This window comes from Salminus brasiliensis, chromosome 4 (assembly GCF_030463535.1).
Source record: "Salminus brasiliensis chromosome 4, fSalBra1.hap2, whole genome shotgun sequence".
NCBI classification, from domain to species: Eukaryota; Metazoa; Chordata; class Actinopteri; order Characiformes; family Bryconidae; genus Salminus; species Salminus brasiliensis.
In genome coordinates, this window is record NC_132881.1 from 31,315,513 (window position 1) to 31,342,846 (window position 27,334).

A 27,334-nucleotide genomic window follows, 5' to 3' on the forward strand; every position below is an offset into this window, starting at 1 on the left:
TATCTGCAGTATTATCTGACTTTTCTTTTTTTTTTTGGCTCAGGAAGGCCTTGATGATCCAGAATCAAGTACATTTAAAAGACATTTGCATTTCATCAAAAAAGTAACAACTAAACCATGTAAATAGGGAATTCATCAGAGCTCTCTTACGGCATCAGTATAAGTATATTCACGATGCGAGAGAGCTAAGAAATACAGACATTTTTCCTTTCATCCACTTTATTGGATGCCATTAATCACAGGGTTGCATATGATCCCACAGAGCCAAGTTAAACATGGAAACCAGAGAAAGATTTACAGCAGGGCCATTATACAGACATGGAAAAATATCTGATTGAAACATAATAAAAAAACGAGCACCAAAGGAGTCACTGAGAAAATGAAAAAAAAAGAAATGTTGACAGTGCATTTGTTAACTTTCATGTTAAGAACGCTGTATCTGTGAAGACACATGTCCTACAGCGAGACACTGAATTTGCAGTGACACTCAAATGCAGTGTCAGTCTTACGCAAACTAAACAAGAATAAAAGCTGCTGACAGTGAATTGAAATAAGATTTAGGTAGTTGCAGGTAGGGCGCTCACATACGCTCATTAAAAAAAAGGTGCTACACAGGCATCTTTGAGAGATGCCACAGAGTAACAGAAAGGTTCTTCAGACACACACACACATACATCCACACCTAAAAGTGGTTCCCCTATGGGCCTGTTTACACCTGGCATTAACATGCATTTTTGGTGATCAGATCACGTTCAGATTTGACTTGTTTGCATGAAAAGCCAGGTGTAAATGCCCCCAGACGCATAGTTATCAGATTACGATAAAATCACTCAAACCCTATTCGGAAGTGGTTAGAGACAGATCTCGTCCACATTTAATATGAGTGAAAACGGAATGTGTTTCTGTAAATGTGTTAAATGCAAATATGGGTGAAAAACATTTTTTGAGCTGTTACAGAAATATGAGAACCATCTACTGTCCCACTGCACTGTAGAACCACCATTGTTACTCTAAACTGTTCACAGTCTCCAAGAGCAGGACAATTCTGATGAGAAACTGTTGTTTACAGGAAGTAAAACAGAATTTATGAAGGACCCCAAGCTTTCCACTGTGTGCTTTCATGTCCACAACACTTCAGCCCCCCTGAGCTGTGTTCTGTTAAGATGTGTTACTCTTTGGGGGTTACTTGAGGGTCACAAACAACACGTGTGTCATTGCAATGAAGGAGCGGTCTCACAGTGTCAACATTCATGACTAGCTTTTCCCTTTGTATGCTTGCCCAAAGCTGTCACGCTCAAGAAAGCCTCCAGAACTCTTGTCACCTAAGCAGGTCCAAATGGATCGTTTAAAAATTTCGAGAGGCCAAAGTCAAGGCTTATCAAGACTATTAACACTGAGCTTTATAATTGACTAGGGGCCTGTTAGCAAAAATCAAAATCATGCTCTTCTCGCCTGCTGCCACAATGAAGTCAAATCCCTCTTTCTTTTATGAGATCGTTAACTCTAGCCAGAGCATGAAGACGCCTGGAATGTGTAAGGCCTGGAGGTCAGTTCATGCTTTAAAGTCAGACTAGAAGTATTACTTGCCATTTTATTGAAATCATTTTTTTGATTAATTCAAACCAATTATTCTTCGCTTCCCCAAGCCAAACTGCTGATGACTTCAACAGAGTAATAAAAGCTTCTGGATGGTGTGGTAGAAGGCCTAATGCATAAACTGTAACACAATGTCCCTCTCAGACTTTAAAAGCATTGTAGTTGCTTCAGCAAGACAGCAGTGGATACTTGAGCATACTGCTCTAATGAGACTGCAACAAAGAAAGGCTGAAGTGCTGAACTTGTACCGAAAGGCCCTAGGACTGGTTTAGCACTTATGGAGCATAGCAAGACAGTCCTTAAAGCTGCATCCACTGATCTAGAGCAACATATTGTTAATCAAACAATGGAGCGTTTTAGACACTATGTCTCTATAGGGTAGCCATGCAGTAACATGCGGGAACTTTTGGGAACCCAAGCTAAAACTTATCTCTGGGCTTCCTACCAAACCTTTCACTACCCAATGCTACTTGTCTTATTTAGTTGTCTATTAGCTGAAATGCCAGTGTGGCATAGTGACCTTTCAAACCCTTAATATTTAGGTAGGACTTCTAACATTGTTTTTACCAACCATTATAAGGACATATCTGGATAACAGTCAGCAAAATATGTAAATGTATTTAAGGGCAATCATGCCAGCATTTGGCAAAAGCTAGAAGCAGAAACATCTACTAATAGTGATCGAAGAATAATTCACAGTAATTCTGAATGCCTATCTGTTGTAGCAAATGTGATGTCTTTCTCTATATCCTGAATAAGTACTTTATACAAAACACATGTCAGTGCCTAAATGGTCGGTATCAGTGTATTTCTTGTATCAGCTTTACTCGTTTCATTTGTCACTGCATCACACTATTGTTTTTCACTCAATCATCTCATCAAGCTAATGTCTGTGACAAATCATGCACTGAGGTCAGTTCACTGGGGACCTGACAGCAGATACCACAGTCTGCTCAGCTGGGACTCATAACTCACATTGCTTTCTTTGCTAGAACCAGACAGAGTAGAGAGCAAATAAAAAAAGAATTCACTGCGGAGTTGTCAGTCATCCTTGTACAAGGAAACCCCTATAAAGTGAAACTGTCTATGGAAACTTTGAATTAAGAGGATAACAGTCTTAGCGCTCACAGGTAATCAAATTTGATAGCTTTACCAAACAAACTGTACAGCATCCTGCTGAAGCATTCAGGGCCAGGCCCCCCTACCCCACAACAGAGCGGGAGCCCTAGACAGCAATTCCTGAAACGTCCCAGCAGACACTCAGCTCTCCTCAAACCACTAATGCAATTAGGCTCTGAGCTGGAGGAAAGGAGGTGTTGGGACCGGATTGAAACATCTACGCCAACACGCAGGGTGCATGCAACCAGAGAAGTGGCCCTTAAAGACTCCTCATAAAAGTTTCTGCTTTGGTCCAACTGCACAATCAGAGTTTTATGATTTATAAAAATGAGTGCTGTACACACTTGGAAGACTGGCTTGAGATGATGAACTCATGTATTTTCTTGGTCTGTTGTTTTATAGTCTGGTTTTACAGTTAATCCACTCTGGGATCATTAGAAATGTCTAACGTCTCAAAATACAATGCACCACAGTTTTTTTTCCGACAACGTTTTGCTGTCTTTGAAATCCTGAAATGGAAAAGACAGCCCTCAAACAATGGGCTCATAAGGACCTTAAAAAGAATGAGCAGAAAGCCCTGCACTCCACCTTTCCTGGCTGTGCCAGTGCATTCTGCAACTTGGTGTCTGAGCATGCCAGATGTATCTGCTCATCATTTAGGTCATTTTGCAGACAGCTTTGACTGTGACATTAAGCAGACTCTTCCAGGGATGCGCTGGAGCTGCGCTCGGGAAAATAGCGTCTCTCTGAATCTTCGTCTGCTGCTTAAGGGGGGTATGCTCACTGAAGCCAATGCAACTGCTTATTGATGATCCATTAGTATCTCATTAGTGTTAGCCTGTGGTCTGCAGAAACAAACATACCTTGTCTCATGATAAAGAAGTGCTTTGTTAATTCATTTGTAATGTAAGTGGCTTGTTTTTAAATATTAATTAGCTTTAATTAAAATATTATTATTAATTCATTTTTATGTGTTGGTGCTCATTAACTATAATTATAATTAAATAATATGGATATAATAATATTATAATGTATCATCATATAAATAGTGGTTCTTCAAGTTATTGAATAACATAATAATATGATTTATACATTAACGGTTCTCTGGTTAAATGTAATTTCATATACAAGCAATTGGTTTTAAACAGCGCTGTTGAATCGTACTGTTACAAGTCAAGGAACCTTTTTACGTTACTTTAGAAAACCTTTTCTCTAACAGTGGTGTCTCTTTAAATGTTGCATCATTCTATTGCTGGCCACATTTAATGCTGCTCAATTCACGTTGTAGAAATAGACATTTACCAAGGCACTTGAGGCACACAACTGTATTGTTTTATACTCTTACAATATTTGTAACTAAGTATCGTACAATTTGTGTCCTTACAATGTCCTATCTGGGATAAATAAAGTCAAATTCTAAATCTAAACTAGAGCAATATATTCTGAGATATAAAACTAATCTATCTAATTTTATGTGGACATGGACATACAAATTTCATGGCCTCCAGTTCCACCTAGTGGACAACAATACAAAGACACACATAACTAAAAAAGCCATGAAACTATCTGACTGAAATATAACTTATCATTTGACTACACAATCATTTAACTGCACTTCCCAGTGCTACAAAAGTGTTACTAAATTCAAATAAATACGCTCTGTATTCTTTAGTCTCAAAAGCCTCACTTCATTTGTCCATTCCTATTTTCTGTGTGCCTCTAGTATATTACAGTAACACAAATCTGTCTACCAGATCGGCATTATATGTCCAAATGTTTGTGGACACGCTGTCTTATGCATGCATTCAGCTACTTTAAGTTTGTGTTTAAAGTTTAAATGTGTGTGTGTGTATATATATATATATATACACACACACATATATATAGTGGTACCTACCTGAAGTGGTTCAAGAAAGGAACCACCTGTGAACCGGCAATATATATATATATATATATATATATATATATATATATATATATATATATATATATATATAATGCCGGTTCACAGGTGGTTCCTTTCTTGAACCACTTCAGGTAGGTACCACTGCATACCAGAAAAAAAAAACTAAAAATAATCTGCCTGATGTTTTATAATAATTCATAATTTGACCCTTGTCAACGTCGCTCACAATTTTATGCTTGCCCATTTTTACTGCTTTTAACACATAACACACCAAGAACTGACTGATCTTTTACTGCCTAAAATATCCTACCCCTTGACAGATGCCACTGTAGAGGAAGATAGTCAATGTCTTTCACTTCACCTGTCAGTGGTGTTAATGTTATGGTAAGGTTAAGACACAAACATCCACTAGATGGCAAGAAACACAAGTTTTTCATGTGCAAAAGAAAGAAAGCAGTAAAGAAATAAACCAACACAATGAGAGTGCAGTTTGTTTAACAATAAGCACAAGTGTAGCTCCCTTTCTCCTATTAGCCAACAGATCAATAGGTAATATGTGATGAATAATCCCCTCCTTTTTAGTTTTAGGACATTTGATTTTTATAGAAACAATTAGAATGCTTAGTTACTTTTATGAAATGCGTAATTACTGAAATAATTAATGTTCACAGGCTGCTTCACTATCCCATTACACAACTTTAATTTAAAAAATGATCTAATAAAAATGTGCTGTATATTTTGATGACCTAAAATTACCAAGTTGTAATGAAGCACTGCTGGGCCTGCTTTGATAGCAGGATGTCATGGTTCAAAGCCTTCATTCTGACAGCCTTCATTACTCTATGAGGTATCTGTCTGAATAAATGTTTCCCAGTTATGTGACTCAGAGCCCACATAGTAGAAAGCTTAGAGTTGCAGCTCAAAAGCATACTGAATAATCATATGTTACGTCTGATAAGAACTGGTTGGCAGAACTCTCTTGAACAAGAAGCAAAAGGAAGTCCGAGGGCCACAGAAGAACTGAGGTATACATGACATATCAGTATTAAGGGCAATTGGCTAAGCCATTGTTTGTGAAGACACATGAATATCAAATGATTACCTGTCATTTTTCATACAAAACTGGCAAGTCAAAATAAACATGAAGTCTAAATGAGATAAGAGGAGAGCATTAATAAAGTCACGAGTAGAGAGCAGCCTGGAACTGCTCTTTCAGCTTTAACTGACATGCAGTGACAGGCCACCATTAGGGGCTTTACAGAGAGAGACAAGAATGAGTACAAGAGACAGATCACTGGTTGCTTTGCATTTGTGGAAAAGAGAAGTACCAAGTGGTTCTCTCCGAGCGCACAGCAGCTAAGGACATAGCAAAAATCAACTCCTGTGACGATTCCATTGGAAAAGCAAAGCTGAAATTGCTGGAACTGAAAATCGATCTGTGTGATTGACAGGAAGCACTGTGGCTCAGCCCCCAGCTAAAAAACTCCATTAAGCTCAGTCCCTTCCTGGCTGTTTTGGAGGGCAAACGAGTGGATGTCAGCTCTGTCTCTCTCTCTTTCTCGCTCAGCCTAATGAGCTGGGCCTTCTCCTGGTGTGCTCAGCTTTAGGGCACCATGAGGCGAGATGCAGGCTGCTCTGGGATGAAGTCCTATTTGACCTCAGCGCTGCGGCAGGTCAGCGGTTTGGCAGCACCTGCTCTCAGCGGCTGTCATCAGATTTCAGCCACTGCCCAGACAGGGTGCCCTCCACCTCCAGTCCTCTCTCATGGCATGGTCACGTGAGTGGCCCATGGCCTCTGATTCAGATGCACTGCTATGCTCCATGCCAAGAACACCTGCATGGAGAAAAATGTTCATATCAAGTTGTAGGAGATGAGTCCCTTGAACTTCAGACCTACTGATCAATTATTAATCTTAAAGAGCCCATATAGTGGAAGAGAAAATGTTCTTCTTTTTTTAAATAGGAGTTTGATGGAGTGTGTACATACTGTTAAACTGACCAATCCACACAGTCTATAGATGGAACCTAGGCTGCAAAGACTGCTTTTTTAATGAGGCATATTTCATATGGGGTAGCCAGTTAAAACAGAGGTCGTTTAGATATAGCAGTTGTAACTAGAAGTGGACCAGTAGGTATTTTTTGGGCTGATACAGATCGCTGATCGTCTCTCAGCACAATCGATTGATTGCCAATCCCGATTGATGGCAGGGCAGAATGCTACATTAACCTTTCCAGTTCTTTGCTTTTTGGAATCAGACACACACAAGAGCTGCTGTAATCCCTAACTCGCAAATATGATCTGATATCCTGAACTCTCAGGATCGTCTAATTAGAGAAACCACATATCTTGGCAGAAAAAAAGAAAAGAAAATGTAGGATATGGATTTCTATGTTGACATTTTTTAATTAGGACATGGAACTGACATACTATTAGGAGTGGGTGATCTGGTAAAGCTACTCAATATCATGATACACAATACACAATATTTATTGTGATACATCTGATCACAGCCAAAACGCATCAGTAGCGCCAGACTCTTAAAAACTACTTGTCATGTACTGTCTCATGTAAACCTGTATTTGGCCACTTTCATGCTGACCAAAGTCACATCTTACTTTTTATACTTTGAAAGCTACTAAATAAATACATGCTATGCCATATAGCTTCTTTGGCATCAAAGACTTATTTCTCATGTGACTTCTAGGAATTCATTAGGTAACTTCTATGAAATTAATGTGATTGACAGGATGTAGTTATGAGAGTGACAGATTAAAGCATGAGCCTGTCAAATTACAGACCCATGTATCTTACAGGATTAAATAAGTAGCTACGCAAAGAAATTATATGCACACTCTCTACCACACACTCTTTGTAGCTACATCAAACTCTTTATATACATGTATCACACCATATACACAAAACATTCCTCAACATACACTCTCTTTCTTAATTTTACCAGAAATGATCTACCTACTTTCACCTGTGCCACACATCTTTCGTAGGAGTACAGTAATGCTTCAGCCACCTTTCAAGCTTTTATGCTTTGCTCCGCTGCTAAAGCTCCTTGATCAGCCAAGAGGCCGGCAGAAGAAACCAGATATTTAGCACTGAGCCTCCTAATCATACAAGAAATAGGATCTCTGCTGAATCTGCACTGAATCGAATGTCATGGCTAATGCAGTTCTCATAGCAAGCCAGCATTTGCTCATTAACACCTCCAACCAGATGCACAAAACTTAGATCACTGTGTGGATTCATTTACACTATGCATTTCACATAACCCCATGACGTCTTACAGCACTGCAGGGATGGGCCCATTTTCCCGTTTTAGCATTAGGGTGATGCGTCCACAGTCCATTACGTCTTGCTACATATGGTAGACCTATGCTATTTGGGTGCAAATGTGCATGCTTCAATAAAATATACGCCACAACAGAAGATCAAACGCCTCTGCCAAGACGGATGGTACACATGAGCGCAGCATTGAATGCAAACTGCCACCACAGACTCCCAGGCCTGTTCCATTAGCGTACTGCTAAATTTGGCTTCCTCTGCCGTCTTTGCATTCGCATAGTGTTGAGCTGTAAGTATTTGGAGCTCATACAAAAGCAGCTGTCATATCTGCTGAAAACATGTAACAAGCTGTTATTATTGTAACTCAATGCAAGGCTTTATACATGAGAGAAAATGTGACAATTTTTGTGAGCACATTTCCGTGTGAATAAACGGCCATTGTATTTCACAGCAGAAGTTAATAGGCTGTAAAAGCAGAGGAACACATTTAGGGAAATGATTCATTTAGACTTTGTTTAAGGCAACCGGTTGGGCTAATGTTATGCATGCCCATTATGCAGGGTGTTTTAGTCCAAACGTGGCCCATGAACAAACATGCACATGTTGTTTTTGTTTCCATAAAAGGGGAATTCCTACCCCTATTCTGCCTATTAATCAAAATGTCTGGGTAACTTAATGGCTAAGGTGTAAACAAAGTAATTCGGAGTAGTTTGATGTAAAGTAGTAGACTATGGAGAAACGTACAGACTGGGACTAAGTGGACTTGTTTGGTCTTTTTTTTTTTTTTTGCTATTCAAAACGACCAGTAAACCCACATGCATCTTCTAAGCTTGAATATCACTGCTGTCATGCAAAAATCTGGTATCTCCACAATACATTCTGTAATAAAACAGGCAGTTGGTCAGTGCTCTTAGAACACTGATGTTATCCTCTATATGCAACTAAATCCCACACAACTGTTACGTAGCATTCTTTTTATGTATGCCCTAAAGCTGTAAATAAATACAGTAAAACACAATATAGGGTCACTTACAGAGAATAAGGTGTTTTTGGTGCATATATTCTTATAAATACATTTTCTAAGACAGCAACAGCAACTTTACAGGAGAAGAAAAACACCCTCTTAACTTTCAATGGAGCTCAATGTTACGAGATTTGTGTGTCAGAGTGACGGTAAGTGATGCTGATAATGGTAAGAAAGCCAATAATAGTAGAACAGGGTGTTGGGCACCAAACAATGTATCCATGACCATTTCATATAAAAGCTTTATCTGAGGTAGATTAAGATAAGAGGTATTAAACACTTCTGAGACCAGGTTTCCATGGTTACTGTTGTGGACAATTACAAGCTCTCTTTAACATTAGATTAGAATTTCACATCAAACGACTTTGTTGACTTTACTTCTTTACTATGTGTTTACACACACATTCTGAAAAGACTGGTATTCCCCCTTCTTATGTTATGTTTGCTTCTTATGAAACACAAAGGGTGCCCCCGTCATCTGCTTTTTATGGGTGGTCTTTTTAATATTTTGGTGGATTTTCAAGTGTGGGGCACTTTGTCAGTGGGAGAAAGAAATAATGAGTGGTCCGTGAGAGCAGAGTAAAAGCATGGTGAAAGAACTCCCACATAATGAAATTTACTCATAGGGAGCTAGGATGACGGTGTGCTTATGTGTGGGGAAGAGAGTGAGACTGAGAGTGAGAGCGAGAGAGAGAGAGAGAGGCGGGGGGTGAGTGAACAAGCAGCAGAATCAAGCAGCACTCCTCACTGTTGAAATGAGCTCTTCGGTATGTTAAACTTTAGCCTGCTACAGATTTGAACGGCCAGGGAGGACAATAGATGGCGGCAGCTCATTATATCCTTCACGAGCACGGCTGCACTACTACACGCGCGCGGAGCATCATTGACCTTAGTTTTTTATATATGTATATATTTATATATATAAGCCGCTACCTGCGTGTGGGTGCAGTGTAGGCTCAGCTGAAGCCCGCGTGTAACGCCCTCCTCCTCCTCCTCCTCCTCCTCCACCACCTCGTTTCACTCACTGCTCCCTCAGCCGAGGACACGGCTGAGATTCACGCCGGCTATCGCTCGCTCTCTCTGTTACGAGTGGATCAAGAGGAACCGATTCATCTGGGGTGAAAACTGTCTCTGCTTGTTTTTCTCCTTCACTATTCATTCACACCTGCTCGCCCCCCTCCACCACCACTAGCACCACCACCACCACCAGCAGCAGCAGCAGCAGCAGCGCGAGTCTACCTGTAGCAGTTTTGGGCGGGAAACAGAGGCGCGCGCGACGCCGATACAGCAGCAGAGGCGCTGAACTCAAACTTTGACGGGATACACGTGCAGCGCGCCGGCGGATGAGGGCAGCAGCTCGGCTGTGGAGCCGCGGAGAACACGCCAGGGCGAAGGCGAAGACAGCGTAGTGAGAGGCGAGTGTACAGTAATTACTAATTTTACACAATATTCGTGGCTTGTTTTCCTAAAAATGTTACTTTCTATCTTGAGATTTTGCACTTCCATTGTAGCTCTACACTGTGGCCACTTTATAGTTGAACAGTTTACATTTAGGGAGCCGAAGTAAATTCGGCCCTCTATCAATTTTCTTATTTTGTATTGTAAGTTTATTTCAAATGGGGAAAGAAACGTTGAATATACAGTGTATAAACATGGCTGACGTTTTTAAATGTACAGTTTGCTCCCTGTACTGCTGGTGTATTGTATCTGTGGTGTCACAACCAGGAGCACATTTATAAACATCAGCAGTTTGCCCCGCCCACTTACACTGTAATAAGGAGTGTTTCAGTCTTGACTGCTTTTTTTAAATCAGGTATCATTTACAGTGACCAATCAGAGCAGAGGTCATTTACATATACCAGTCTTAAAGACTGACACTGAAGCAGTTACAAAAACTGCTTCAGACAAGCTAGAAAATGCGTGAGATGTCAGCTTTTGGAATAAAAAGTAATCAATGATATCTTTATTAGAAATTATGATCATGATAGCATATTGTCTGGTATATTATATATGGCGAGTTTCTAAACTAATAAGGCAGAAGCTGATTGTGTTATAGAATCTGAAATTCAGCCATGAGAAGCTATTTGTTTTGGGTGTATAGGTGTAGATCACTGTCGACTGCTTATTTTTAATGAAGTAAATGCTTTGAGGTGATAATGTAACCCAATCATTAACCAAAATGTCTTGCCAGAACTTAACTGCAGTAACAAATATGTAGTTGTAGTTAATTGGTGTATAAAATTAGCTTACTACTGCAACAGACGTGTCCGGACACCTTATAATTAGTGAATTCATCTACTTTAAAGAGCACCCATTGCTGATAGACATTCAGCTGTGCACAAATAACTGGCATAGTATCTTTAGGAAAGCCTTTCTAATAGAATGCTTTTTGGCCATGGTCCACAGATGAGCCTAAGATCATCATGACCAATGACAAACATTGGTTAGAGAGGTATAAAGCTCCTCAGCGTTAGTTTGTGGAGCAGTGGAATTGCCTTCTCTGGAGATATTGAGCACCACAGAATACCTGAGAGAGGAGTCAGGATGCCGTTTGGGATCCTCAACTAATAATCCAACATCAGTCATCACTATTCTTTTATCAGCAACAAAAGACATTAAATGACTTAGTTAAAGTGGAGAGAGCCGAACAAAAAAGAGAGTTTTTCATTGACCGAGCTGCCATGTGGACGGGGGTGATTTCAAGTACCAGTTGAAAACCCTAAACTGAAATTTAAGACAAACTATTTTTTTGTCCTGCATATTTTTTGTAATGTTGAGAGCCGTTGGCTAGAGAAGCACTGACGAATTGAATGTGATCGCTGCTTTAATCAGTGTCTTCATTGACAGGATGTAAACTGTTCAAGACAGTGCACACCAAGTTGACTGTCTAGAGTGCTTTTGGTTCATTGTGTAACATCTCAGACTGTGATGTCTGGTTGGAGGTTCAAAGAAAGAGCAGGCATGATTTGACCTTAACCTTGGAGGAGTGACATTGGTTAGTAAATATATACAGCATTCAGAGTGGAGTGTTGGCAGTGTTACAGTAGCTATAGTGGACAGAATACTGTTGCCTGAATACACCTTCATTCATTCATACAGTTATGTTGACAAAGACAACAACGGTTCAGTTGTCGCCCTTTGCTGTTATAACTGCCCCAACCCCGACCCCAGCCACACTCTCTCTCTCTTTCTCCCCCCCTATGTGTTATGTGCTTCATCTATTCTTTGGTAAGGGCTTGGCTGTATGTCTTGTGCATCTGACTGGCAAGATCATTGGGCTCGGACGGGGGATTATATATTTGTCTCCAGCCCTGTCACCAGTGAGCAGCGATTCTTTTGTGGAGTCGTGGCATCCTTCAGCAGTGAGTGATGCACTCAGCTCCACTGTGCTCGAAAGTTTATGGTGCTTCACACCACGCATTACTGATGATTTGTTGTGCTGTGGAGAATGCTATATAGTGCCTTTTCCCCGTGCACAGAACCAGAGAGCAACACATGATACTTCTCATTTTTGTTAGAGCCTGTTTACAGAAAAGGTATTTTTTTGTTATCGGCCTTTGGAGCCAGACCTGCAATGCTTCATATAAGAACAGCATTATTTCCTAATCAACATAATTGGTCTACCTTAGAGAAATATAAAGGGATGTTAATTGTGGCTCATTCAGAACTGCGTTTGCCTCTCTGACCACAAGGTAGTTTCACTACTCTTTTAAGACTCCATGGCAACAGGCAGCAAATCCAAACTGAACGGTTATCATAAATAGCATACTGTAATCTTAAGATGTGAATTGATTCATTTTCTACAGCATGACTCCATATGGGGTTAAGTGCGGATGTAATGACATACTGTCTTTAAATGATTAATTGTATTGTTAACAAGAAGATCTTTAGTGGCACCTAATGAGACTTTGTAGCCTAATTGGCTCATTAACGTTTATAAATATGGCATGAATTGTATATCTGGGTTTTATTTTTTTTGTGTGCTTGTGTGTGTGTGTGTATGAATGAATGAATTTGTATTCATTAATTAAAATGCTATTTGGGACAGTTAACATCATGATGGTGAGTCATACTTTATTGTATTATTATGATCGGGCATTTTACCTTGTAACAGCCCTAGTTCAGTGGAGTGCACCTACTCAAGAAAAATATCTACTTAATAAAATATGTATTGCTCTATATTAAAGGACATGAGAACCTCCCTCTACGAATTACTATAAATGACATTTAAATGATGATCTTGTCAGAGTAGACTAAGCAATATATATGTTAATACCACCACTCGGTATGATTTATGACTCACTTTATTTGAATATTTGTACATGTGGAGAAATAAAATCTTGTGTGGTTGGCAGCATGCCAGGTTCTGCAGAGCTTGTAGTTCTGCAGAGCTTGATGGTCCTGACCTGTATTGGACTGCCTTGTGATTTTTCTTAAGCTCCCTAAGAAGCTCCACTTTAAATATGTTTGCAGTTGTGCATGTGTGTCTTGGTGTGTATGATTGCGCAGACCACACATGAGATGCGTCTGACAGGAATAAGCTCTAATTGTACGACTTCATGTGATGCATCTGTCAGAGAGTGCCCCAATGGCAAAGCACAATTCTGCCTTTAATTCGCTTCCCTCTCCTTCGCCTGCCTGTCAGAAGGATGCTGTGTTCTCTCTCCTTCATCAGAGACCACGCAATTCAAGACACACAGGCTATTAGAGATTTACTGAATTTTCCATTCTGTCCCGCTCACACTTGCGACTACAATGTAAAAACAACTAATGCATTGATTTCTCTTATTTCTAAGAGGAAAATGTGAAAAAACTGGATTCTGCGAATGAAGCATTGCACACTGGGCCAATTTAGCAGAACATGAGTGCAAGAGACACGTGTGCATGTGCGCGTGCATGGTAATGCATCATCTAGGGCCATGAACAATTTCATGCTAATGAGCCTGACGTGTTCATTCACCTAGCTATGTGGTTCTGAAAGCAAACTAAGCAATGTTGCATATCCTAGGTAACTAACAAGAAGCGTAAGCCAGCATGAAGGATGTGCCACGGAAAAGCAACATCTCAACGGTTTAATGCGTGACTGAAGCACTGACCAGAACAGATGGAAAAATCCTTCATCTAAAATTGAGCACATTTGAAATGTGCTTATCAAAGTAGTATTGATATTACCTTTTCACGCATTACAGTACGCATACACTGCTGTATTCTTACAGAGCAAGTAGAAGATTTAATGTGATATAGATTATTGCATTCCATTTTTGCTCTCTGTTAATGGCAGCAATGAAAACTGTGTTGAACATTATCTTCGTAAACAGTTTAGCTGTGACACTTTATAATTCCCATGATACAGTTTTGGATTTCAATGAACCACTAAGTTAATGAAAACATTTTTATTGCCCCCTGGAGACATCTTCTCTACTTGCATCTAGTTTTGAGTGGAAAGTCATTGCCTGCTGTCAGAGCTCTTTACTTTAATCTCTATGGAAAAGTGAAAAAACCTGGCTTGTGAACATTTTAAAATGGTGAAAAACTATTAGATAGGTCTTGTTTTTAGCTATTTTGTCTTTTCTATTTTTTTTTTTATTGGCTGATATGTGTGTTACACGTTATCTATGATTTGCCATAGTCAGTTTTTTTTAGTGTGACATTTTTAAAACTCAATAAGCAGCAGGAGCTCAAAATACATTTGCTATAATTGTAAATATTGTGAGAATTTATTATTATTTTTTAAATTATATATCATATCTGATAAATGATATCTTATCATATCATATATCAGATCAGATCAGAGATATGTGGTTATTGTTATGTAAAACAAACCATTTAATAAATGTACTTTACTGGAAGGATTTGTGCTAATGCTTATTGTGCTGATTGTGATTGATCTGCAGGACAAATTGGGCCTTAATGCTAGTTTACTGCATGTGTTGGGGGCAAGTGAAAGTGTAGCAGTAATAGGTCATTAATTTGCCCTGGAGTTTGTCCCCAATTCTGAGCGGGTGTTTTCAGCTTGAAGCTTGAAGGTGATGTGCTGTCTGTTCCTTCTATTCTATTCCCACAAGAGCTGGGATTGAACCGTCTGTTACTCAGACAACTTACTCCACCTTAACTGGATAAAAGCACAGCGTGCCTGCTTTTTCTGTGTAGAGTTGTTCATACTGTTAATGTGTTTGTATTTTACAAATCAATAGTATTTGTCTGTTTTTATTATATATGTAAGTGTCTGTTTAGGTCTCCTCTCTGTGCAGCTCACGAAGCACTTAACCCAGGTACACAAGCTTGGCCAAGCAGTCACTAGGTGCAGTGAGATGGACCAGTTACCACTGGCTCATACCCATGATGGAGCCACAAACTGTGACATAGGACTTCAAGGCCAACCCATGGATCTTGGCACACAACACAGTACATGCAGAACTACCATTTTTCATTCCTTATCACAAAATGATTTGTTATACTTTTTCTTCTCAGAATTATTCAAATAAGAAAATAAGGAAAATGGTTTTGGCAAGTGCAGGAATTAAGGTAAATAACTACACAACAGTTTTTGTGTCTAAGAGCTCTAGCAATTTCTATGTTATAGGCAAAGGAGAAAAAACCTGAGAAGAGCCCTGTGATTGACAGATTATGCAAACAAGGTCAAAGCAAGGTGTGTCCACAAACAGAAAGCAGAAACTGAAATTGCTCGCTGAAAAGCATCACAAATCTCAGTGTAGCTTTCAGGCATATTACTGCCTGCAAGAGCCATTTAAATTCAAGCTATGTCTAAAAATAATAATTAACACACTAAATAATAGATCTCCTAAACGTATGACATGTGTATTGTAGCATACATGTTACATGTTAAAATGCTTTCCACAAGCAACAGAAATATATTTCTATTTTACTATGCATATTGGATAAAAATGTTTTTGAAAGAATAATTTTTTTAGAAGGAAAAAAGGAATGGAAATGGATGGAAGGAAAATCTCATAGAGATTCAAATCAGTACTTTGACTAGAGCACTCCAAAAACTTAATTTGGTTTCTTGTGAGACAAGAGGTATGCTTGCCCTTGTGCTTGGAATTGTTGTCTGGCTGCATAACACAATTTGCTTGAGCTTCAGATGGCAGACTGATGACCAGATATCCTCCTGCAGGATTTCATGGTAGAAAGCAGAATTTATTGTTCCGTCAATTATGGTCTAAGCGCCCCCCCCCCCCCCACACACACACACACTATCACACCACAAGGTTTGACTGTAGTTATGATGCTCTTATTGTGGAATACTGCGTTTGCTTCACATCAGATGTAAAGGGATCTCTGTATAACTTCTGACCAATCAGTTTGCAGGACTTTATTCCAAAGGACTTGAGGTCATTAAGGTGTTTTCACCATACCATTTTGTTCAGTCTCTCTGTAGTAATATTGTCATAAACACATGCATCCTGCAATTTTTGTAGCTTGCTGGATGAGTTATTGTCACACCCTTTGCAGAATTTTGGTAGGACAAACCAACCATTTGAAGCACAATAAAGTGTGCTTTCTCATTTAGGCGATAACGGCCCTCATTGTGGTAATATTTGGGGGAATAACTAAAATAATGATTTAAAAACTGTGCTCAAGTTGTAATAATAATATCTTAAAAAGTACAGCTTAGAAATACGGAAATCAATATAGAATCTAGACATTCCTGTGAAGTAGTAACTGAAAGGGGAAGGTTTAACCTTGAACCTGCTAGCCTTTGATGTAAAGGAATTTTTAGTTCCTCTGCCCAAAGGCAAAGCTGTCCAAAGATCCCTACACCTGCTGACTGGAGACTGTCTATTGGTTTGTGTAAGCGTGCAGTGCTATAAATGTAGAAGGATAGCCTTTAGGGAATATACATCAAATGAAGCTTTCGAATGTGATAGCAGTAGTTTCTGCAGCTTTTGAAAGTTGAAGTCTAATGTAGAGCAGATCAGTCTTATCATTCCTAGAGCAGGGTTAGCAGGCACGGGTAATTCTCTGTCAAATTGAAATTGAGGTAAAATACCAAGTGCTTGGGATTGTTGATATCAGTTACAGCCCACATTTATAGCCCTCAGAGAGAGACAGAAATTGTGAGAGAGCTTGAATACAGGTTAAATAATGGAAGAGGTGGTAGAAAATGCTTTGACTGCACAATAACATGAGTATAGGCAATGAGCTAAACAAAGGTACACTAGTGCATCTCTTTCTCTATCGCTTGTCCTCTGAGGGGACAAGTGGACTGAGAGGTCCTTTTGGCTCTGATTGCGATTGGGGTTGACATGCTGCTGCTCTGTAGCGGGGTGTCAGAGATCTAGCTCGGAGGCTTTTGGTGCCTTGTCATCCTCATCTTCCCTCTTCTTTCAGAAATTTGCCAGTCTCAACGAGAGTCAGGCAGTACATGATAAATTCAGGGAGTACAACTGAGGTGCTCACAAAGGTTAAGGATAAAACAGTAGAATGCTACTGTAAAATCCATACGACAGTCTTTTTAGTACCAAGCTTAAACCTTAATGAAACCTTTAATTCGCTGTTACACAAATTCTATAAATGTCAATTTGCATATTCATGGTTGATTTTGTTAAATACATCTTTAGTAGACATACTGTCTGAGCATCTTTTCAGTGTGTGTGGAAATTTCTCACAGCGAAGCTGTTCCTTAATCCCTAACCGTAACCTACAGGCTGGGAGCCTCTCAGTCCAGGACATCTTTTTCCAAAAGCCCGTTTCGGCATGGCAAGTAACGTGGTAACCCCTCAGGGAAGCCGGCATAAACAAAATGGAGTAAATGCTGTTTCTGGTCACAATGTTTTTGTAATTTTTGCTTTTTTTGATGTCAATTAACATCCATTAAGACAATGAATTACAGTATATAAACAAAAAGCAATTTATAGGCTGTAAAAAATGGTAGAAAGAACTCATACACCACAGCAAAAATTACAAAGACGTTTGTGACAAGAAACACAGCATTTACTCAATTTTCCATTGTGCTGTCTTTCCTGAAGAGTTACCACATTACTTGCCATGTCAAAACAGGCTTTTGGAAAAGTTGAAACAACTTAGTTGATACCCTCCTATCACTCTAGCAGCTAGAAGATGTACTTTTTAGAAAGAAAAGAACTAAGGCAGTAGATGTAGTTTTCTGGTTTAGTGGATGCAGCCACAACAACAGTGTATTAGGCATGCTCTGTTAGTGTACCTGAATCGATTCACCCTTCACTTTGAGGTCTTTATTTTGTGATCTGCAACTTTGTGGTTCATGTTTGCCCAAATTGCTTGTCACTGTCTGCCACAGCTTCTTATCCAAAATCAATGATGTGGCCATCCACATTTATTTGTGAGCAGGTAATGAAAGAAAGCACACCTTTGCTTCAGAGTTTTCAAAATGATTTTATTTTTATTCAAGTAGATTCCTAGAGGAATGAAACATTCTCTCTGACTTTTTTCTTTTATGTCTCCCATATAGGGCTGCAACAAATAACTACATATAGTTATTTATAACTATATATATATATATATATATATATATATATATATATATATATATATATATATATATATATATATATATATATATTTATATATAAAATTTTATTTCAAATTTTACCACATTATTTACCAAGTTTCAAAGGCCAATTACCCAGTCCCCCCATGTCAACTCCTCCTATCACTAGCAATGCCTCCAACACTAAAAGGGTGAAGACTAGCATCTCCGATACATGTGAAGCCAGCCACCGCCTCTTTTTGAACTGCTGTTGATGCAGCATCGCTAGGTAGCCAGCACTCTCAGAGGAAAACAAGGCTGCCCAGCTCCGCCAGCTAACAGCTGTCCATCATCACATTAGAAGTGATGTGGGGAGAAAGTGCCATCAATGCACCACTGAGAAAGCCAGTGGTGCTCTCTCTGACCCTGGCTGCTAATGGCAAGAAGCATGACCCAACAAATAACTATTTTGCTAGTTGAATAAGTATTTCGTTTGTATTAGTACATACTTTTATTTTGACCCAGTCTGTATGTAATGCTCTTTTTTTCTTTCATTCCGTTACACATTAAAAGTTAATATTGGAATCTAATGTAAAATCTAATATAAACATTAATATAACTCCACTCACACATCAGAGCAATGTTGCTTCATATGGCCCTCTTGGCTCAGTGTTTACGAACAGTAACGGTTTTAACCACACCTTCCATTTACATGGCAGACAGCTGGTCAGTCTGCATTGAGACTGAGGGAACTATTACTATAACAGTAACAGCAGCAGTTAAATTGTTTTTCACAGTGTTATAGTTCAACATTGGTGATTAATCCGCGGTTTGGGACACATGTGATGACATCACCAAGTCATCGACTATTAAATTGATTGCCAACTAATTCCATGTATGGTTCATTGAAATATCTGTGTGCACCACAATAAATGGCGTTATAATTAACTTCTTTGACTAAAGAATAGAAAATTATGGTCCATAAGCAGCTGAAATGGGGTCCATGCCCACAACATTACATTACTACAGCATCTTATCAAACTAGCAGATGTGAGAATACCTGATCTGCAGTATAGTATATCACAGGCAATGTTGAACTGCCAGTGATTTCTGTAGTGTTGGCTAAGGAAAAGGTAATGCAGTGTAATTTAGACTAACTGAGGACTGAAAACACACGCACATGAGTGCTTTTACTGTAAGTGCAACCCTCTGTATTCTGATAATTACTATGCCTTTTAAAATGTGCCCCATCTATCCTGTGTGACACATTTCAAATGCTACTAGCTACTAGCAAATAAGTTTTAGATATGATATGTGACATTTTTCTGTTTGCCTTTCTGACACCATGCATGTCAAAATAGATATTTTCAGTGACCGTACAGCAGAAACAATTATCACAGCAGAGTGACATCTAGGAGCTGGCCTTGTTTGCCATTAGTCATCCACATTTGTGTTATAAAGGAAGACCAAGCGCTGCTGATTTTTCTAGTGGTTGTGGTAGATTAGTAAATGTTTTTCTAGCAGTCATTTATACAAATATGGAAAGCTTTCTAAATGTTGATAAAATGCAAACATATGTAGAACATTTGTGAATTGTAGTAGCTATAAAAACAAAAGGAAAGTAGAACATCTATTTATATTGTGGAAGACATTCCTTTTTTAATAGAGGCCCATTATAACATGGTTATTTTCCATGATTTGTTATTTAAAGAGCAGCATGGTGGTGCTGCAGGTAGTGCCGGATAACTCCAGGGGTCCAGGTTCGATCCTCACGCTGGTCACTGTCTGTGAAGAGTTTGGTGTGTTCTCCCTGTGTCCACGTGGTTTTCCTTCAGGTACTCAGGTATCTTCTCACCGACCTTAAACACATATGGTAGAACATTTGCTAAATTTGCCCATTCAATTGACTAGTGCTTTGTCCCTATTCCTGCCCTGCACCCAATGATTCTGGGTAGGCTTCAGACCCATCCTCACCAAGAAGAAGCGGAAAAGAAGATAGTTACTGACCTTACAGTGAAACAGAGCGTGATGGCCAGCAAGCTAAAGTGACCTTGGTCTCTTTGTTATGGTGAACAGCCAGTAATCTGCCTGTAATTTCTTTTGTTTGACTACTATGCAGTCCTTTTAACCGTGAAACTGCTTTGTAGAGTTACTGCTAAAGGTTTTACAAACATTTGAAGTATGCACCATTTCAAAAGGAGTCAAAAGGAGTATGATAGCTTTTGGCAAAAGAGGCTGAATAAAATACTGTAGCTCGGCAATTGTTTTGTCGTAGCAGCTTAAGACCGAACTGCATGCCGGTAGGCATTTCATTGCATTTGGACCATTGGTTGCTTGACCTGCTCACCATTCATGAAAAAGCCAAAGAGATTTATAAAGCTCCCCTTTTCCACGGGGTGGTGAGAGAAAAGGAGGGTGAAGGGAACATGGAGGCCCAGATCTCTTTCGTCTTCTCGCAGATGTATTTTTAATGTCCCTCTCACCCTGGCAGCCCAGCCAAAAAAGCGCTCATCAACTTTTTAGGGCCATGACGCTTTGAAGAAGTACAGCGCTTGGAGTTGGTGCCAGCAGTGGGAGCCTCAGAGTCTCTGGCCTGCCAAAGTGAATAGAATTTGCATATGTGCTTTCTCTACATGCATATCAGAGTCAGTCTCTCAGCAGAATGGGATACAAAGCGAAGATACTTAAAGAGACATTTAGGTACCCACTGCGACAATGTTATCTCTGTTTTGGTGTTTTTAATGAAAGAGCGTTGGACCATGTAATCGGTGATGATCAAATTACACGATGCCGTTACATGGGGTGCATATTATAATGCCTGTCACTAATCAGCTCAACCCAGCAGTTTTTAGATTGAGTTGCATCTCTTAACTCACACCCCCTCATTATACTGTATAATAATATCTCTCAACAGCACTTTCTATTTAGCCCTGATGTGTCTTGTTTAAACCAAATGATAGAGGCTGATGCAGTCACAAGAGATTTGGATGTAAAGTGAAAGTATGTGGCAGCAGGTACTTCCCTGACTCAACAAGTGAGGTGTCATTCTTCAGTTGCGAGGCCACTGTGAAGGTCTGGCCAAAAACAAACAAAAAAAATGAGTTATAGTACAAACACAGCTGAGACCGATGTACAAGTCACTATGTGAAGGGCAGAATTTAGTACGCCCAGAGGGCTGACATTTTCCTCCCTCAGGCGTTGTATTATGGAGTGGGGGTGGGAGAGGGTGCAAAGAGCCCACCTGCAGAGCAGGCAGATGAATCCGAGTCATCTCATTCTCATCTCTACCTCTGCCAGTGAAACCTGGCTCCTTTGAAGAAAGCTACGCTGCGATTAAAACGCAGTAAGAGCTGCTGGTTCTGTGGAGGTCAGCCAGCTCTCTCTATCCATCACCCTCTGTGTGTCTCTCTGTCTGTCCAAGCCTTTCTCTCTCAGTCTCCCTCCACAGTATCCATCACAGAGTCTCAATGCTGTAGAGTGCAGCTCTTTATCACAAGGGAATTCTTTCTTCACTGCCTGACAGGGAGTGGAAGGGTACTCCAGAGAAGGTGGAGAGAAGCAAGACAAGTAAAAAGCACGTGGGAAAGAATATGCTCTTGTTGTCGACGATCATCGCACACAGTGTGAGGACATCCTGGCTAGGTCTGTGCGTCAGCCAGAATAGCATTACGGTGAGCTGGCGTAGACACGCTCTGTGTATAGTCACACCCAGCAGATAGGAGCGCATGGAGACAGATGGCAGAGGGAGGAATGATGTCACATCACAGATGAAGATAAGGCCTCCACATGAGTAACCTGTGCACTGATCGCAGTGCTTCAGTATGATCACAAATCGAACAACTGTCTGTCCAGCCTCAGCCTCAGCCTTTTAATCTTCTAACCAAGACCCTAAAGTGTCCCATAGAGATGTAATACAAATTAGCATTTTATGTATTGAACATGAAGAGCTTACTACATCCTTTATAAAACCACATTGATACGCAATAAAACTTGGTTGGTGTTAGTGAATTCTTCGAAAGTTTTGAACATAAGAAATAATTTTCTTCCAAAGCACACTTCATCACTTGCATATATTCTGATTATGTGCTCAAAGCTTGATGCTCTTTGATTAAATCTACAGAGAAAAGACATACTGTGTGAATTAGCCTTAAAATGTCTTTTGACTAGTGAGTACTGATGTAAACAATCTTTAAATGTCAGTTTCTCTGTCAGTGTCTCTGTCTAGAGCATAGCAGTCATGTAAACTTAATTGTACCCATTTTACCTCTCTCCATAATCATATCTGTTGACCCCTTAAATAAAAAAACAAGCAGTTTTGTTTCCATTTTAATGTAATAATGTCTTCTCACCGTCCCTGTTATGACAGGAAGATGATAATTGAAAAGTGGGGCATGTCTGATTGCAGTCAGAGGGCCTGCTAGAACTAAACTACATCAAAGCCTTCATAGGCCATCAAAGTGAATGGGTAATATGATATTCATTGCCTCAATTGCATTATGATCCACTGTCATTTCCATGAAATACTAACAACTGCCTACTGCCTCTTCAACAGAAATGATTTTGGTCTAACACAAATGATGGGTTTGATGCAGTTGAAGATACAGTACCTGTACAAGACCTGACATTTGATCCGTTATGTCCAGCAGGCTGTTTTCTGTGGTGTTCTCTGTTGGTTCCACACAAGATCAGTTAGATAATGGCTGTCGCTGTTCATTCTGTAGCCCACTTTTAAACTAATTAGAAAGTCTAGAATGTTCTCAACCGTCACTTTGAGGATGTTCAGAAACAGGGCTAATTGTGCACTGAAAGTTTTAGCTATATGTGTAGAACAGGCTTTGGATTCTCATATTAAACCCAACTGCTAACAGTTCTAGATCTGCCTGGCTCATCATGCAAGAAGTACAGTGGTCCTTTATAGTTTGCTTTTTATATATTTCTGAAAACCATTTTATATATTTCTGAGTGGCAGAAGTATACGATTGGCAGATTATCTGAAATCAGAGTCAGGTGTTTTCAATGAATGGGAATTATTATTTTATTTAATTTTATTACTATTTTATTTAAAGAACAGGGATCTATCAAAGTCTATCAAACACATGAGATTTCTGAGGACTTAAGAAGAAGACCTAGAAAGGTTACAAAACCATTTCTAAAGGATCTGAACTTCCCCAATCCACAGCCAGGCAGAATGTGTACAAACCGAGGAAATTCAAGACCATTATTATCCTCCCCAGGAGTGGTCGATCCAACAAAGATCACACCAAGAGCAAGTGTGTAACAGTTAGCAAGTTATGCTCATGAGTCCACCATCAGGAGAACATTAACAACAGTGGTGTACATGGCAGCACTGCATGAAGAAAGCTGCTGTTCTCCAAAAAGAACATTGTTGCTCATCTGCAGATCACATGGACAAGCCAGAAGGCTACAGTGTTTTATGGATGGAAAAGACCAAAATAGATCCTTTAGTTTAAATGAGAAGCGTTTTGTTTTGAGAAAACAAGTATTCCAGCATAAAACCTTTATCTCGTCTGTGAAACATGGTGGTGGTAGTGTCATGGTTTGGTCCTGCTTCCCATCATTGACGAAACAATGAATGATGAATTATACCAGCAAATTCTAAAAGAAAATGTCAGGACATCTGTCCATGGGCTGATTCTCAAGAGACCCTGGGTCATGCAGCAAAAGCACACAAGTCGTTCTACCAAAGAATGATTAAAAAATAATTAATTTAATGTTTTGGTATGGGCAAGTAAAAATTCTGACCTGTTTTCAGTCCAATAGAAATGTTGTGAAGGACCTGAAGCTAACAACATAACAGAGTTAAAGTTGTTTTATACAGAGGAATAGGCTAAAATTCCTCAACAAACTGTGGCATCCAGTCTGTCAGGCACTTTATATTAGTTACTGGTACTAATACTAGTAGTAGTACTACTACTACAACTTCTGAGGCATTTGAATTCTGTTGTACAGCATATACGGTTGATTCTAACACACATCTGTTTATCTTCTGTATATAAGGTTATGAAAAATCTCCAAAGGTTTTTTATAATACCTTAAAGTTGCAAAGCCTACCAGAGTGCCATATATTTAGAACATCTACTTGAAGGTTATCACCTACCGATGAGGTGAGAAGTTGACAGAAGTCGAAGTTGTTAATTAAAGGCAGTTGCAAGCTGACAGTGAAAATGACAGATAAAGGCTTCTACATGTGCTGACAGTGTGTGCTGGTGTTGTTGCTTTCAGATGAAGTCTGCAGGGGTTGGAGATGGAGGACTCTTCACAGAGAGCTACTGCAACATCTGCAATGCCCAGCTCATCTCTGAGTCACAACGCGTTGCACATTATGAGGTGAGCCTTCATATGCCACACATGTAAGTTACTTACTTTGCCTTCCTTCTCCGGCTACCTCACACAGACTCATTACCACCCAGTCTAACCTGCACAGTCTGTTTCATATATCATTTCTTAAATTGTAAACAATGACATTCTTATTTGGTTGTTGTTTAGATTCATTTTGATTTACTTTTGTTAAAAATAAAAAACCCTGGTAACACTGCTGACACCAATATCACCCTCCCACTAGAGAAGATGGCTAAAAAGCATAACTACTTTAAACTAAGTAAGTAGCATAACATTGTCTCAGTATTTATTAAGTGAGATCAAATCATTTAGCTAAATTAAAATCACAGCAGCTCCCTTGTGAATCTCCTAATGCTAGTTCACAGCTGATGTCTCTTCTTTTTATCCAGAGTGCACACAGAAACCCGTAATGCACATTAACTTAAAAGCTATGCTCATCAATTGATCATCAGTGGTCTAATAATTTTCAGCTGGGGTGAACCCCTGTAATAAATTACAGAATAGCCTACTGCTCACCTCGTGCATTTTTCACAGCCTGCTTTTAAAGCTGTAATGTAGTCCACCTCTCTCAAGACTCTCAACCTCACAGTAAGTAATTTAATGAGTGACCATTAAAGAATCATCCCCCTGCATTATTTAACTTCCTCACTTAGGCCTCTCTGGACTACAAAGTATGCAATCAGTAGATTAACAGGCAAGCTAATGAGGACAAACCCTTAGCGTAAGAATCAGTGTAGCAGAGGGAGCGTCTCAGAGTAGTGTACCGTTTGGCTCCGTGAGATTTATTTACAAAGCAGCCCTAGCAGCCAATGCACTATATTTAGTGATGCAGTTTCTGGCTCTTCTTTCAGTGCCTTGTCATCCCTCATTTAGAGTAAACGCTCTCAGATAGCACACTGAGCATGGCCGGTTTCTGTAGCTTGACTGGAGACCAGCTTTATATTCCCTGACCAAAAACTACTGAAAGCAACCAAGAGAGCTGAAATCAGACTTCACCAAAAGTCCATTCCATAGTGGCAAAGACGATGTACTCAAACCCTTGCTTTCCATGTCCATGGAGAAGCACTGAGTCGACCAAATGTGTCTTGACACCTGCTGCCTGAGCTGGAAGACCACACTGTTTGGCTGGATCATGTAAGGTCTTTAAGCACTCTCCGGCTCCCCAGAGAGCAGGGCAAAGAGAAACTAGAGGAAAGAAACTATAGTGAACTAGGGAAAACAGAAATCAAGAGTTAAAGGAGCACACACTTCTTTCAAGGGACTTGCATGGTAAAGAACGACTTTTCTGCTGTGATTCGGAAATATTGCACATTATCAGTCATGGATTCTGGCACTGATTTGAATGATTAGCAATAACGAGTTTCTGACATTGTACATCATATGTACATCTCTCAAACCCAAAAAAGTAATGTGCTGTGTTGTCTCATTCCAGGGAAATATAATGTGGCATGATCTTTGAAAATTGATTAGGAGAGCTTCCTTTGTTTTGTAGAAGAATACTGTGTGTTATGCAATCATGCAAGTGAAGAAACATGGGGTCGTTCATCCAAAATTTCTGCTTGGATGAACCTCGGCTTATGTGCATTGCTACGCAGAAAGGGTGATCACGTGTAAGCATAGCTCACAGAGGTTCACAGAGGTTGTGACATGTACTACTCCAAAATTTCAACTTTGTGCTGGGAATATCTGCAGAGCTGTGCCTCAGATAACTGGTGATTGGCTCTCTGGTAGCATTGGGGGTGGGATGATGCAAACAATACCGGCAATTCACGAGCCACACCTAGCATAAAATCAAAACAGAGCAGTTTGACAATAGGAGAGCCGAAAAAACATAAGCAGCCTACATGATCAAATCCTCAAAGAATTATATCTACTAATAGTATGAGAGAAAAAGAGAGAGAGTGTGGAAAGGGGAATGTTTAAAAAGAAATTAAATTAAATTAAATATTGTAACATAATGTATGATGGTTGTCTCCTACTCCACAGCACACGATAGATTTGCTCCCCAGGGATTCAAACACCATCTAGAATCTTATGCATCTCTCCTTGATCTGTCCTCTAAAACCTCAGACCAGATCCACGTTCTCTCTCAGTCTCCCAAAATTGAAGAAATCTGTTCATTTTGTGTCAACCATGGGTTTCAGAAACAGTCAAAGTGAAATGTTTATTCATTCATATTCATTAGTAGTGTTCTAAAGCAGCCATAGTTTTTATATACATGTAAACATATCAGTAAAATAATAAAGATTTGAGAAAAACTCTTTCTCTTTCCTGGCTCACATGCTGTTGGCCATTAGCGTCCTCTTTCATCCTGACCCATCCAGTGCTGTGGCTCTTCACTGGGCCTATGTAATCCAGCCAGGCTGCTCCCTTTCCCTCAGAGCCAGCTCCGACACTCATCTATCAAAGCCACTGACTGCCTATAGAGCTCACTCTGGATCCAGCTGGGCCCTCTCACTCTGTTCACACACTTATGGTGCCTGACAGGGCAAAAATGTTTCAACTCGCAGGAAACCAAATTTCGAATGCAAGCATTGGCATCTAAACTCACTCATTTGCTGT

General features: G+C 39.7%; 2 protein-coding genes across 3 annotated transcripts in view; one reads left to right on the forward strand and one right to left on the reverse strand.

Annotated features, from left to right (window-relative positions):
* The first annotated feature begins 9,650 nt into the window (after window positions 1-9,650).
* The window catches only part of LOC140554709 (zinc finger matrin-type protein 4), a 56,658-nt gene continuing 38,974 nt past the window's right edge, over window positions 9,651-27,334 (forward strand). For both annotated transcript variants that reach the window (XM_072677990.1, XM_072677991.1), the window contains exons 1-2: window positions 9,651-10,355; window positions 24,656-24,760. In XM_072677990.1, coding sequence (XP_072534091.1) covers window positions 24,656-24,760 — 105 coding nt within the window. In that variant the 5' untranslated portion in view covers window positions 9,651-10,355. The remainder of the gene's footprint in view (window positions 10,356-24,655; window positions 24,761-27,334) is intronic.
* The window catches only part of marveld1 (MARVEL domain containing 1), a 108,898-nt gene continuing 103,015 nt past the window's right edge, over window positions 21,452-27,334 (reverse strand). Inside the window, exon 2 of the mRNA XM_072677993.1 lies at window positions 21,452-21,486. The gene's annotated coding sequence lies outside the window, so the exon portion shown is untranslated. The remainder of the gene's footprint in view (window positions 21,487-27,334) is intronic.